Below are 14,555 nucleotides of genomic sequence, written 5' to 3'. Positions count from 1 at the left end.
CTCACATCCAAAGAGCAGTAGGGTGCTTGAACAGTAAAAAATGAAGCCCCAGCTGCTGCTTCTGCTTCTCGCATGAAAATTGCTGCATACATATTTACTGTGCTGATTAAACACAAAAAGATCTGCTGCTCTACAGTAAAACAGGGAACTGAAACACTGTATTTTCAATTTTGTTACCAAATTACAATTCATAAATATTTGAGAAAATAAGGGCATTTACATACACCATTAGTGAGAGTGCAGTTGCTGTATGGCTGCCACTTACTATCAAAGCCCAGGGTACATGGTATAAATAATGCTCTGTTCACAGCAGCATTCTAAAATGACAGCACGCTGAATCCACTTCTTCTGTCAAGATATATTTTATTAAGGGTCAGTATAAACTTCAAAAAAATAACTTGAATAATTTTTGCCACTATCTACCCAAAATAGCAACAGTCTCTAAATTCAATGTAGCTGAATTTTGAAATATCAGCTTCCAGGCACAATGTAAATACCTGCCATTTTTAAGGCCATCAGGTAATTTAAATTCATGAGTAGCTATAAACATGTATTGAAGTTCTCAGTGGAAAAATGCTGCCCTGCATTACAGGACTAAATCCTGAAAAATATTGTAGAAATATTTTGGCTCTTTCTTTCATGTCAACAGGTCTTTGTAAATGTAGATGTACGAAAAACATCTACCATCTAAAAGTTCTCTATACTTAATCTTTCAGCTAAAGAAGTAAACTTTTCAGTAATTACTGCAGTAGTGTTTATTTCAAACTTGAACCTGATTTTCCCAATCAGCATTATGAAGCCATCCACAAGGGCACACCTTCTAACATGATGATAAATAAAGTATCCATGTAGTTATTTGAGAGTGAGCTGTATTAGACAAGCAAAATGCTTAAGAATTTTCTGGACAATGGAGGTAAGAATGAAAGATTTCAGATCATGCTAAATTTTCTGGTCTGCCTCTGTCACAAGAGATTTGCTTTACTTTTATCTGACAAAAGAGATTATCAGTTATTTTTTCACTCCTTAAACTTCGTTGTGATAGCATTACCTACTGTAGTAACAATCTAAATAATGTATGTTTCAATCCAGCATTTTAGCTATCTTCAGATGTGGTGGAAACACTACATGGTTGAGCCAGAACACCTATTAGTGCAAGCACAATTTGGAGTATGATTTCTCATGCAAAAATATGAATCTGTAACTCCTACAGAAAATCAACAGGATTCTTTTACTTTACAAGACATTTTGGACTATGAGAACACCACACACAATCACACAGTTCTTTCATTTTGAAAGGGACAGTCTCATACAATGAGCAAAATGAGGCACATGCTCTGTTGCAGTCAGTAACTCTGCTATGCAGGTTAGCTGTCCCATTCTCCATTATTCTGATCATTGTCCTCCTCTTCTTCAGAATCAGCAGACACTTTCTTAATTCGCTGCATGGCTGCCTTAATGCTTCTCTCTAGCTCATTAGGGGATCCTTTACTGACATCCCTCTCAGTATCTCGAGTCACCTTCCTCAGTTTAACTCCTTGCCTTATGGCAGAGAGGATGTTGTCCTTCACGGAGGCGTAGGGGTTTGGCTGCTCCACCTTGCGAAGGTGAACTTCGCTGCGCTTCAGAGAAGCCAAAACTTCATCCATGGAACCTGCAACAGATAAATCTACTGTTACCAGAAGAATGAATGAGACAATCACACTTAAGAGGTATGAAGCCCTACCCAAGTGTTCAGGGCTCTTCCTTTAACCTTTGCTAGCGACAGGAAAAAGAATGGTCTGTTCTGGCACAGACACTTTCAAGCTCTGCAACAGCAGGCTCTGGAACTGCTTTTAAAAAGCAGTTAAGGCTTTTGTATCTTGAATTGAGAATCCAGTGCTTCTTCATCATTATACAAGGTTGTGCTCTAAGGAAGAAATTATACACAAAGGACAATGCTCTTTTTCATTACAACTTTATGGGCTTTCAAAAATATTTCACTGAACCAAAAAGATCTCTTGCATTCTGTGTTATAAACAATCCACCATCCCTCCTAGCTTGCCCAGAAGCCTGCTGAGACTGTCAATTGCATTTTTGCTCAGCCAAGAGAAAAATGAAAGGATTTGAGTAGAAGGGCTTGAAAGTGCACCACTGAAGTCATTGGGAGCCAGATCAGGCCCTACGCAGGCAGCTCTTTTCTGTATGGACTTAGAAAACAATTCCTATTTTACATGATTTAGATCCCAGGTGTATGTTTCTGAACTTCAGACCATGAAGGACACCATACTGAGAGCTTCCACTAGTCCTCCTAATACACACTAATTTGTGTTTTACTCCTTCTGCTGGATTCTTTGCTGCTTGCTCCAGACTGTCAGACAGGGAGGCTGTTTCCCTGGACAGCAATAGGGCCAGACCATCTGTGCCTCACAGCCAGAAATATTTTTGCCATGCGCAGTGCACACAAGGTTATGTGATTAACATCAACCACTTGAAATGTAACGTTCTGCTAAATCCTGTGCTACCTTCAGAGAATAAAAAGGATCAAGCAAAGATCCACCAGATTGTCTTACTAAGCCTACAAGTAAGAGAGTCTTAAGGCTACTAATTAAATGGGCTGCCTGGTAAAAATTAGTTAGACAAACAAATTATAAAAGAAGCCCCTCCTGACTTTTCACATGCAAAGACATGAGTAGCCCATAACTAACACCAACATGTTTATGAAGCTGTTTCAGTAAGTTCCTGTGGCAGTAATTTAGCAATTACTATTATGGCTACTGATATGATGGCTTCCTTCAAGAAATAGGTGTAAACAACTAATCGGATCTCTCCAATAAACAAAAAATAACTTATCAAAAAATAATGAAAAGACATCAATGTTAGGCTGTGAATGGCAGTAAATATTAGCTACCAGCAAGGCTGTTGCAACAGCAATCAGACTACTCTGGTGTACCACTCCTGTTACTAATCAAGGCTTCTTAAGAGTATCTGTAGTAGAGTTATCCCATGGATATCCCACACTGAAGTCTGCACTGCATGCACAGTAGTTTGCCATGGTAACTCAACTGTGTCTCAGCCCTTCAGCTGCTTGTACTTCCCCACAGCTCGGAAGAACGAAAAACGCTGAACTTCCCCTGGTATTTCTGCCTCTGGTTTGCCTCTTAAATGACAGGATACAAAGGCTGCTTGGATGTATTGTGAAGAGTCGAAAAGGAAAAGGAATGTACCACGTTTAATGACATTCCTCATTCTAGCGTAAGCTCCACTGTGAAAAACAACAAAAAAAATTGCTGCCTTCCAACTTAGATCAATCTCTCTGACATAGTCAAAATATCCACTTGCCTTAGAGATAAAAATAAGCCTGTTAGCAGGATGCAACCAGTGCAGCCTTGGGAGGCTGCTGAGCTCCATTCTCATTCAAACTACTCTTTCAATTGTCGAGTTCAGCCTTCAATTACACCTGCATGATCTTGCTAACAAAGAAAAGGTGTAACAGAGCAGAATTTCTTCCCTAGGAATGTACACCAAAGCTATTCACCTGCCTTTCAAATCCTGGTTGAATTCTGCATGAATTCTCTTAGGAAACCTTTATTTAGAAACCAAGCAAATTTTAAGTGGACACAGGCTGTGCACACCATAGAAACACAAGCAGCTCAATTACCAGCTCTGTAGTACATAAATCATAAACACTGAAGTGTAGCCTTAGTACAGCTACAAATTTACCCACATTGGTCTTCTGATTGGAGCATCAGGGCCCTGTGAAGTGTCTCAAACAGGACACACAAGTCATTGTTACTCATTTAACATCGTGAGCTATGGTCAGTGCTATTATACATACTTTCTTAGACTAAGCTTTCCAGGAGCCTCATTCTCTTGATCAGAAGTACACATTATTCCTGTCCAGAAGCAGAGGGAGGGAGACCACAAAAATACAGGAAATGCATTAAAAAAGCACCAGTTGATGTGAGCATACTTACCTATGCAATTATTTATAGACCTCCTGGATGAGTCATCCTGTTTGTGCAGTGCAGGGCTTTCTGAGGGGCTATCAGAGCTGAGGGGCAGTGGTTTATCCTCTGCTGCTGACGGTGTTTTTAACTGGAGAGGTAGGGGGGGAGGTGGGGGAGGAGGGGGCAAGGGAGGAGGGGGTGGAGGAAGAGGTGGTGAGCATGGAGAGACCATCAATTCCTCGCTGTGCTTTTGTTCCTCTGTGTCCCCATCAGTAACAAAAATCTGGACAGGGATATCTGCTGGGGTATTCTGACATAAAGCTTTTGGTTCTTTGTCTTCTACAAGCAGAATGCTCTGTGGCTGCTCGAGAGCTGCCCTTGCTCTCGGTGAGGGTGCAGGGGGCAGAACTGCTGGGGCTGTCCCCGCACTCGGTGCAGGTGGAGGGGACAGCACCACAGTCTGCTGAGGGATGCCTCGTGGCAACTTGGGACTGAGAGGCTGGGGATGAGATGTTTTCAGAACAACATGAGCCGGACATTTCTGAAAAAGAAATCATAAGGCAGGAGGTCACATCTCCATTGGACTGGCCAAAACATCAACCCCAATGACATAAAAAGCCACAGAGCACAGACCTGACCCACTCACCAATTCGAGCAGAAAATTCAACCCTCAATAAATTTAAATGACAAAGTATTTCTTTCAAAGTCATTTCCTCACCTGTATTCTTTGCAACAGATTCCACACCTGGAAACTGTATCTTCAACAGATTTAATCCTCTTTATTCATTACACATAATCCTACTTTAGGCTATCCAAATGGTTATCTCTGATTTGGACCACGCTCACATGTGAGCTATGGCTACTTTCTGACGTGTTTTGACACCATTTAGGACTACTGTCGTTCACAGTACTTGCCTCCCTGAATGCTTTCAGCCTCTCCAGTGTTTTCTGACGTTCCTGGCTTATCCAAGCTTTTTTCTTTTTCTCCTCCTCTTTTTGTTTGTCTCTCTTCTGCATTAAAACACAAGTAACTGAGCCTTAGTATGTGAAAACAAGCAGCTGCCAGATTGCCCAAGGCTGCTGTTTGGTACTCACTATCTGTATGCTGTGATGCTGCTGGAAGCGTTTTCTGCTCTCTTCTGCCTGTTGCAGTCTCTGCCGATGGCTCGCTTCACATTGATCCTGGGAGAAGAGCAGAATTCATGCAACTCTCAGTCAGTTCACATTTCCTGTGCACCAGCTGTGCCATTAGCTCCTGTGCACAGGCCACTAAATAGCAACCACAGTTGAGTGCTAGGCAGCAACAAGAAAGATGGCTAAGCTCAACTAGTGTCAGCTGTGAGACCCTGATGGCAAAGTCTGTGGGACTCCTTCATGGCTAAAGCCAATGTTCTCCTCACCAGCCATATTTTTGTTCATACTGCAGCAAAAATGTATCCAGATGTGACCCAATCCCTCTGTCTTACAGTTTAGTTAACAAAAAAAAAGAGAAAAAAGAAAAGAAGAAAGGGAGATGAAAAGAAGAGAAGACATAAGCTCATGCAAAGACATGAGGAAGAAGGCAAGAAGGAAGCTAGCAGGGCACTACAAAAATACAAAGCTACTTTTCCCCCCCTCCCTTATTTGCCATAGCTCCCAAGTACAAAGCCAGGGAAGCAAAGGTATGGGAAGCACAATGAATGCCTAGCAAGGGTACTTTCTGTTAGCAACGACTGCCACAGAGAAGCTGCAGGCTTCAATATTTTCTCTGGGAGTCGCTTTTTGTCTCTGTACAGAGGGCGATTATCCACATGGCTGGACAGGCATTTGCAAATCATGTGGCATTTGGCTTCAGTGTTATACAACCAATAGACAGCAATTAAGTGAATGAAAACAGAAGCAAAAGAAGTGTGTGCCAAGGAAGTAGTTGCAAGCAAGAGACAAAGATGGCTCACAAATCATTTCCAATGTAACTCCCAGTTTGTCCAGGCTCCTGAGGGATAAAAGGTCAGACAGACTGGAACCTAAACTCTGCCCCAGCAGAACTGCAGGTGTAAGGTAAACTCATCTCACTGAGAAGGTTCATGAGAGTCAACTTGTGTCTTCCTAGCGTTCTGCTTTGAATGGGAAACAAAGGAAAAACTGCCCTTTGCACACAACTGAGAGGCTGAAGAGAGAACTGCAGCTGTTAAAAGTTTCCCCTTCCTTCAGTTCAAAGATAAAGTATCAGTGTGTGGGTTGTCCTATCACTGCAGCTTCCTTGATAGAAGGCCAGTCTCCTCCTGTACTGCAGCTGCTTTGGAAAAGGCAGCTAGGGCAAAGCTCCAGCTGGCCCCACAGGACTCTGGTAAGGTCTAGCTGATGGGGGAACACCTGGGTCACCCAGGTAAGTTTGTAGTCTCTTTCTAAGCCAGAGACAAACCTGCACCACACCATAGAGTGTAAAGCTGGCTTAAAATCCCATTGCCCCTCTTTCTGCTTGCAGGCCTTGGCACTGAGTCATGAATTATCTTGTACGCGCCACCCAAACTTCCCTAATGGCTTCCTGTCCATCCCTTGTGAGTCAAGACATTAGCTGAAGAAAATGCACATCTCCAGGACTGCATTTACTTTTTTGTTCCTGAGGTAGGCTCTCCTCGCACAGACAGTCCCACGCTTTGTCTCCAACTGCTTAGTCTTCTGCCTCAGCACCGTCATTGCTGACAAGTTAGCGTAATGTTGTCCCATGGTCTGTTCAATGACCTTGAGCTCCTCAGGATTTTCACATGTATCATAGTAAACAACTTCATCCTGTTTCTCTAAAAAGGCATTTGGCATTTTTTAAGAAACCAAAAATTGCCACAGTTATTTAAACATTTAAAGAGCTAACGACATTTTAAAAGCCATTGAAGGCAGTGAGTTAGTTATGAGTAAGTGTAATGCTCCAGAGCCAAGCTGGGTCCTTCACAGTCTTATGCAAACATGTCACCTTACTCACAGGGGTGCTTTGCAGGATCAAATTTATGCTGTTAGCATTTGTTATTTAGCTTCCTCTTTCAAATGTCTCCCTGTGTTTTAACTCCTACCTTCACCAACTGGAGTTTTCCCGGAAAATGGAAGACTGTTCTGATCAACACTGGGTGTCTTATTTTACTACTTACGGCACTTTAGCTATGTAACAAGCAGCAGCAATGTTTACTTCACAGTCTACATGGTAACAGAGAACTCATAAGCACAAGTAAGAACAGGACTGGTGCTGAATTAGGTATAAATATGTCACAAAGAGACACTTAAACTGGAAGATAGTAGTATTCAGGTACCATTCTAGCTATAACCACCTCTTTTTGTCATTACAGGATGTATTTTGTAATTTCTACATGTTAGATTAGAACAGATTATGGTGAATTACAGGACTATTTCAGCAGGTTCACGATATCCACAGTCTCTGTGCACAGCTATTAGAGCAGTTAAGCACTGTCAATACAAATTATTCCATGCTAAACCAGGGCATGCACATATCACAGCTGCTGGCAAGATTAGCAACCAGTGTGGCTTTTTTTTTTTTAAAACTTGTGTTATCAAATTAGGGTCTAATGAATCAAAAAACAAAATCTCAGATGGTGCCACAGCATTAATGTTTTACAGCAGTCCTTTCTACTAGCAAGACCCAAGCAGTGATATCCATTTTTTTTTAATTGAAAACAGAGCAAGCTATGTCAATCCTGTGTTCTGAATATGTGCTTAAATAATATTTTATTCTCACCTTTAATCTGTCTCTTTATAGTGTCCAACTGTACAATAAGCAGCATCTCTTCATGTTTCAATACTTCAAGCTGTACATTATATAATTCCAGCTGTGTTTCATAATACTGTATTTCCAGCTCCTCCACTACACTCAAGTTCTCTTCTTGTTCACCAAGATTCTCCATCTGTAACAGAAAATAAAAAGCATTAGTACCAACATATGCACACATGAAACACGTCTGGATGCACAAATGCCTGTAAGGAGCCTGGTCTAACTGGCAGCTACTTTGGTATGGAAACAATAGAGCATTAGAAATGGCTTGGAGCAGAAACTCAGAAGAGCAGAGGGCCTTATTAACCTAAATAAAAATTTACCTTAATTTACCTAAATTTACCTTAAGTTTACCAGGAGAGACTTCATCATAATCTGCACAAACAATACTGCTCCTGAAAACCATTATATATGGTACAGTACACTAATCCTGGAAAATGAGTACCAAGTACTCCTAGCAGCACTTAGATGGCATCAAAGATTAATAGTAAATAAGTATCTTTATTTTTCAGAGTCCTCTGAAGATAATATCTGGTCTTTATCTCCCTAAAAATCCTAACAATTTCAAAGGTTAATATCCCAAATGCTCAGATAATACTTGAACTGTAAAAGCATGTATCTTAACCTCTGCTAAGTGTCCTCAAACATGCAGGAGCAATTAAAAAACTGCAGACATGCATTTTCCACAACTTAAAACCATGCTGAAAATCTAAATTTTTTCATAGACAAAGACTTCAAAAGCCTACTCCCATGACCATTTTGGTAGGTTTTGATCAGCCCTTCAAAGGACAGTGACCCAAAAGGAGGCTTTGTAAGGTCTTACGAGTTTCTGAATGCCAGTTCTCTTCTGTTTCAGGCACAACTCTCTTGCTCTCAGATGCTGAAGGGTTTCTTTTGCTAACATATATTTCAGATTTTCTAGTCGTGGCAAAGCTGATGCCCAGGTGGTTTTACCAAATCTCTCCTCATCTTGTTCCATCTGTTTGTGCATTGCTGTAGATTAAAACATGGCAGCAAAACATGAGAAATGCAGCGTACTAATAGCCCTTGTGTGTTTCTGAAGTATTAAAAATGCTAATCTTATTAAACGATTTCTGAAGCTTTAGAAAATACAAGATTACCAGGTTGAATTTGTGATCTTAGACATGTAAGTAAAATACTTCACTGTACCATGGAAACATGTCCTAACAGTTGCACAGCAACATACTCTGTTCCCATGCTGAAATCCTTGAGGCTTGCACACCAAACATTAAAAGCGCCCATGGATTTTGTGCAGAGGTTTGCAGCCACACGTCTCAGGCAAGCCAAATCCAAGCTGTAAACCAAATTGGTTAAAAGATACAAATCTTAAGTGAATAAAGTGCTTCTTTCTTAAGCCAGACACTCACCTGAACCTCAGGTTCTGCACAGAGGTAAGAAGAGCTCTCAGTCACCTAAGTTAGGTATTTACACAACCTTTTGTGTAAATCATTCTGATTACCTGCCAGAGCCTTTACAGTTTCCTTGAAGTAGTTCACAGTGATATCCTGAATGGAGCACACAGCACTCTCAGCTCGCTTAGTCCATTCTTCAGCATCCTTCTGCAAAGCTGCTACTCTTCTAGGCCCCAGATTATCATACTGCAAAGATTTCTGCAAGGACACAAAATTCTCTGTTACCGTGTGGCTTCCACAGAGGTGCAGCCACACTATGCTACACTTGGAGACATTTCAAGCATGGTGGCAAACATGACCTTTCCCTCACCTGTCACAAAGTGAATCACTGCTCATGCCTATTTCTTATTCTCTAGGCTAATTCAGGACCTTTGTCTCCCAATCCTGACCTCACATTTGGATTAATTTACTTTAAAATATTTTTAAACTATCATCTTTAAAATCATGTCCAACACAAGTGTTTTTAGTTGTTACTAAAAGTAACTCAAACCCCCTCTTCTACGTGCAATGTTCCCTTCTATTTTTCCCCCACGTGTTGACAGCACATTGCACCAGCAGGTTCTTCAGTTTGGCAGTTCTTCCACACAGGGACAGGGATACAGAAAAGAAACATAAGAGAATGTTTTCAAGTCCACAAAGGAGACAGGGGTACAAGCCTAGTATTCAAACATATTTTTAGAAGAATTATATTTCAAATGAGCCCAAATATCCCTTACAGGGCTGGGTTTTTTTAATACAAACTTTGCCTCATTCTTTCCAATTTCCATTTTAACTTTCAGAACAGTAAGTACACTGAGCATTTTACTGTCACAGCTTTAGGCCTTCAGCACCCAAGCACCTTAATCTAAACATAAAACTGCACTGCTCTTTTTGAGAGCATTAACAGCTCACTTTAATTTTAACACACTATTTAAGGAAAATCAAAATAGTAAATGGCTGTCATTTCCAGGGGCATTTTAACTTTCAGGATGTGCTTCCAGTTTAGGATGCACATAAAACAAAGTGAACACAGTGACAAATGATATGTTTTAATCTGCAGTCCTAGCAGGTAGCACTAATAGAAAACTCCTTTGAGTGGGAAGATCTTGTTTGTCTTCCACTCTACCACCACAACTGAGTTAATCTGGTGCAGCAGCATTCCTGGAAGATGACATTCTCAGTGTCACAAACTAATCCCACAGAAGGTGGCACAACAAAGGCTACTTAGATCACTGTAAATTCAGCCTCCCAGAGAGTAAACCCCAGGGAGGTGGAGCCTGGGAATATTCTGCTTTTAAGGGGGACACTGGTGGGAAGACAGCTGCAGTTCTAGTCAAGCCCTTATCATGGACTCCAAGATCCTGAGTGGCTCTGCCCTAACTCTGAATTTGTCAGTCATGTTTGGTGATTGGCAGCTTTGGCAGAGGATAAAAAAGCAGGTACAGACAGAAGTAGGGAATGTTCCATGATTTGAGCTTAAACTGCTCCAAGAGCAGCTGAAGCCCCACTACATAGCTTGGCCTTTTGCTTTGTAAAGGCAGACTTACCAGGATTTCCAGTTTGTACAGAGTCGCCAGCTCTCGCATATCTCTGAAGGGCTGCAGTAAATACTGGTAGAATTGTGTTGCCATGGTGACCAAATCCTGATAAGCCTCATCTTCTTCTTCATAAACCTTCATCAAAGCCACCATTGTGTCAGCACTTTTATGCTGCTCCAGAACCTAGCGGGATAAAAGGTAAATCAGACACGGCTGCTTTGCATTCGTGTGTGCTGGATGCTGCTGCCAGGCTCTGGTGGGAAGGACCTGTCCTTCCACAACCAAGACTTCTCATGCACAGGAGCCCTGTGCCAGGCATTCTGCAGCCACCCCAGCTGAAAATACCTCCAACACCACACTGTTAAAGGCACTAATTGCTGCACATTCCATTAGGAGCCTGCAAGGAGCATCCTGCCCAGGGCGCCCACCAGAAACATTCTAGTAACTGTGTGCAGATGATTTGGTTGCTGCTTTTTATAAACATAAATGGGAATCTTGGGAATTCTGTGTACTGGAAGGACAAGCAAGGTATTCTTAAACTAGCTGTTGCATGGCTTCCACAATTACTAAATGACTGCTAATGACTTTCTGGATCCAGAATTTCTGACTTCAGGCACAGGAAAAAAGATTGGCATTTACTTCTGATAACACCCTGCAGTTAAATTCCTTTAACATTTGTGTAATTTATAATAGCTTATTCTAACCTCAGTTCTAATGGTATTACACTTTGTAAGGCATAATTCTTCCAGGGAATTACTGCCTTTCCAATACACTATGCTCTATTTATTTCCTTCTATGACAAAATAAAAAGTTGGGCATTTCCCCTCAATTGCATTTGTTTACTGGCACCAATCAAAGCTTCAAAGATTTTTCTTTGACACCAGCTGGCAGAGACCACGGCATGCTCTACGTGCCAGGATAGAGTGAGCTGGCTGAGAGAACACAGCTAAGTTCCACTGAGAAACAGACCTTCCTGGAAGGACAGTGTGTGCTCTGCAGCTCCGTAAAGAGGGAAGGGGATGGGAGGGGTGTGTGTGCTACCAGCAGTGAGAAAAACCATTAAAAGAATAGGCTTGGTTGTGTTGCAACTGAAAGCACTGAAATTAAACCGCCAGCTGAGTCTGGGTAAGACAGCAGAGTTCCCACATATGGAGGAACTTCCCCCGAAAAAAATCAGTGGAAGTCAGCTCAAGGGCATTTCCCACCCACCCTGTCTGCAGGCCTGGCAGGGACAAGACAGGGGAACAAGGGAATCTGAACTGCAACATTTCTGATAATCCCGTAAGTGTGGCAGCCTCTTAGGCCTCCCCAGGAGCTTATGGTAGCTCACACAGAGACCTAGGGCCCACCTGCAGCAATTTCACAGTCTGCTTTTGCCCCACTATGGAAGCCAAATACAAATGCAACAGGCTGACTCTCTGATTTCCACTCTAAAAGCAAGTAGTGAGGCTCATGTTGCTCCTGGAGAATGCTTAGAGTGAGTAAAAGGGAAGTATTAGTGAAGGACATGAATGTAAAAAGGAAAAAAGGATGCTCTGGTACTTCAGGTTGGTTTAATGTCTATTTCTTGAATCTCTTGTAACTTGGTCTAGACTGCAGTATAACGAATTTATGTCCCTGTTAGGCCTGCAAGTACAACACCACTCTACAACGTGTTTAGCCATATCTAAAATACAGCTGGAAATTGCAGAGTAACTACCAGAGGCACCAAGTTGTACTTCACCACCAAGCCCCAATGGCCACACAGCCGAGCATGCTCATGCTGCTTCCAAAAGAACGTGGTGGCTAGAACGTGTTTCTAACTGGGCTGTGAACTGTTCCAGTCAGTGACAGACACTGACTTTTGTATACAACAAGGTACATGTTCATGTAAACTAAAGCTGTGTTTTTAAAAACAGTGTCTTCCTGAAAAAGTAGTGCTGTTACAGCTGTTAAGACTGCAATAGGAAACAGAAGGCTGAAGTCAGCTGTCATAACTTTCCTCCAAAGCACGATCACTTTCATAAAATACCTTTCAGCTTACTTTGCCAGAAAAAAGAGACTGTAAACAGGTACTGCAAGAAACAGCAGCAACACACTGGTTAGCCTGAAGTCTCTGTAACTCGTCAACATTCCGATGTCCTAACTGCAACTCTGTTACTACACACCACCCCTTGAATTCATGCTTACAAGAAGAGGAAAAAAAACCAGTAACACACCTACAGCAAGAAGAAACTTCAAGTACCAAAGGAAGAAAGTGCTAACGTTATCATTACTTCATACAATCATTAGGGCTAAATTTGACACTTACTAAAAAAAAAAAAAAACCAAAAACAACAACAAACCCACACACAATTTCTTTTAATACAAACCACTGTTATAAGACCAGGGCTAAGTTTGGTCCTAATAAAAGACTGGGAATCCCCCAGTTGCAAGCATTACTGCAAACATGTAGTCTGAGACCTTCACAGGGAGGTTAGAAAATGAGCACATGATTGTATTCTCCTCTTCGGTTACTGTTCCACCCATTGCCCAACACTGCTGGATGTTTTCAGCAATGTGTTTTTCTAGGAGTGCCTGCAGCTTAAGTAAGAGCCCCAGTGCCTTACAGTGAATGCCCACCCGGAGGTGGCTTATTCCCCCCTTAATAAAGGTGCACTTGAAAGACCGATGACAGTACTTCAGAAAGTTGACTTGGTGGCTTCCAGACAATAAAAAAGTGTTTGTGTAAGCACAAATCTGGACACTGGACAACACCACGACCAAGTTGTTATCAGTGACCTGGCCACCCTTGCTCACGTGAGCCTGGAAAATCTGCCTTGATCGATGAAGGTCCCGCAGCTGCAGTGGCTGCCAGGCTCATCATGCAACTCTCAGGCGAGCGAGGGGTGCCGAGCTGAGACTCAGACAGCTGCACCCGAGAGCTGAGCTGCAGCACCGAACAATAAAGATGGTCCTACACCGAGGGGTCCCTTCTCCTGTCCGCAGGGGGTGGCCCGGCAGCCCCCGGCCCCGCAGCTCTCGGGGCCCGCCCCGCGCCCCCGGGCCCCTCCGCCCCGCGCCCGGCCCCGGGGCCCGTACCCGCCGCAGGGCCTCCTTGGCCCGGGCCAGGTGGCCGCGCAGAGCCTTCCCGCGGAGCTCGTGCAGGCTCTCGAAGTACTCGTCGTCGCAGCAGCGGTCGGCGGCGAAGAGCGCGTCCAGCACCACGCGGCCGCCGCAGAGCTCCAGGGCCCAGCCCAGGTAGAGCTCCAGCGCCCGGCACAGCTCCTGCAGCTCGGCCTCATCCGGCGCGGCGCCGCCGGGGAACAGCACGGCCCAGAGCCCGCCGGCGGCCGCGCCGGGAAGCGCGGGCGGCAGCTCGGGGAAGGCGGGCTCCAGGCGCGGGCACACGGCCGACAGCTGCCGGTGGACGCCGCGCAGGGCCGGCGCCGAGAAGAGCCCGGCCCAGCTCTGCGGGGCCTGCGCCGCCGCTTCGGCCCGCCCGTGGCAGGTCACCGCGAACGCGCCCTCCGCGCCGTTCCAGCCCACGAGGAAGCGGAGCCGCGGCGGCGGCTGAGGCTCGGCGAAGGCGGTGTCGCGCACGGCCACCCACCCCTCCAGGCTGTCGGGCTGCGGCTCCATCGCGGCAGCGGCGACGGCGGGCCCCGGAGCGAAACAGAAACCGAGCGGCGGGCGGGGCGGGGCCGCGGGCGCGTCACGGGCAGCGCCCGCGCCCATTGGCGGGAGCGGGGGTGTGACCATGGCCGGGGGCGGGGCCAGAGAGGGCGGAACCGAGGGGGAGGCGGGGCCGGGGCGGCCCTCACGGCGGGCGTGGAAAATAAACAGTGCTGCAGTAAAAGGTGCGAGAGGGGCGGTCCCGGGAAAGCCTGATTTTCACAGGATCGTGGAGTTCCAACCCTTCTGCCGTGTGCGCGGACACCTTCCGCCAGGCCCGGTTGCTCAGAGC

General features: G+C 44.4%; 1 protein-coding gene across 1 annotated transcript; it reads right to left on the bottom strand.

Moving 5' to 3' along the window:
- Positions 1-338: 338 nt before the first annotated feature.
- On the bottom strand, positions 339-14,365 carry WHAMM (WASP homolog associated with actin, golgi membranes and microtubules). The gene is made up of 10 exons (XM_032122899.1): positions 13,691-14,365; positions 10,640-10,813; positions 9,161-9,311; positions 8,504-8,673; positions 7,648-7,813; positions 6,516-6,703; positions 5,022-5,108; positions 4,842-4,937; positions 3,954-4,467; positions 339-1,651 (listed from the first exon to the last, which is right to left on the bottom strand). The coding sequence occupies exons 1-10, from the start codon at positions 14,348-14,350 to the stop codon at positions 1,365-1,367; spliced, it is 2,493 nt and encodes an 830-aa protein (XP_031978790.1). The 5' UTR covers positions 14,351-14,365; the 3' UTR covers positions 339-1,364.
- Positions 14,366-14,555: the final 190 nt, after the last annotated feature.

Source organism: Corvus moneduloides, chromosome 13 (genome assembly GCF_009650955.1).
Source record: "Corvus moneduloides isolate bCorMon1 chromosome 13, bCorMon1.pri, whole genome shotgun sequence".
NCBI lineage: Eukaryota > Metazoa > Chordata > Aves > Passeriformes > Corvidae > Corvus > Corvus moneduloides.
The sequence above is the reverse complement of the archived record's forward strand: the minus strand, read 5'-3'. Positions and strand labels throughout refer to the sequence as shown.

Coding starts and splice junctions, on each gene's coding strand:
- WHAMM (XM_032122899.1), bottom strand. CDS start 14,350: ATGGTCACACCCCCGCTCCCGCCAATGGGCGCGGGCGCTGCCCGTGAC. Junction 6,704..7,647: donor TATAAAGAGACAGATTAAAG/GTGAGAATAAAA, acceptor ATGCCTTTTTAG/AGAAACAGGATGAAGTTGTT. Junction 4,938..5,021: donor AGCATCACAGCATACAGATA/GTGAGTACCAAA, acceptor GTTTTAATGCAG/AAGAGAGACAAACAAAAAGA.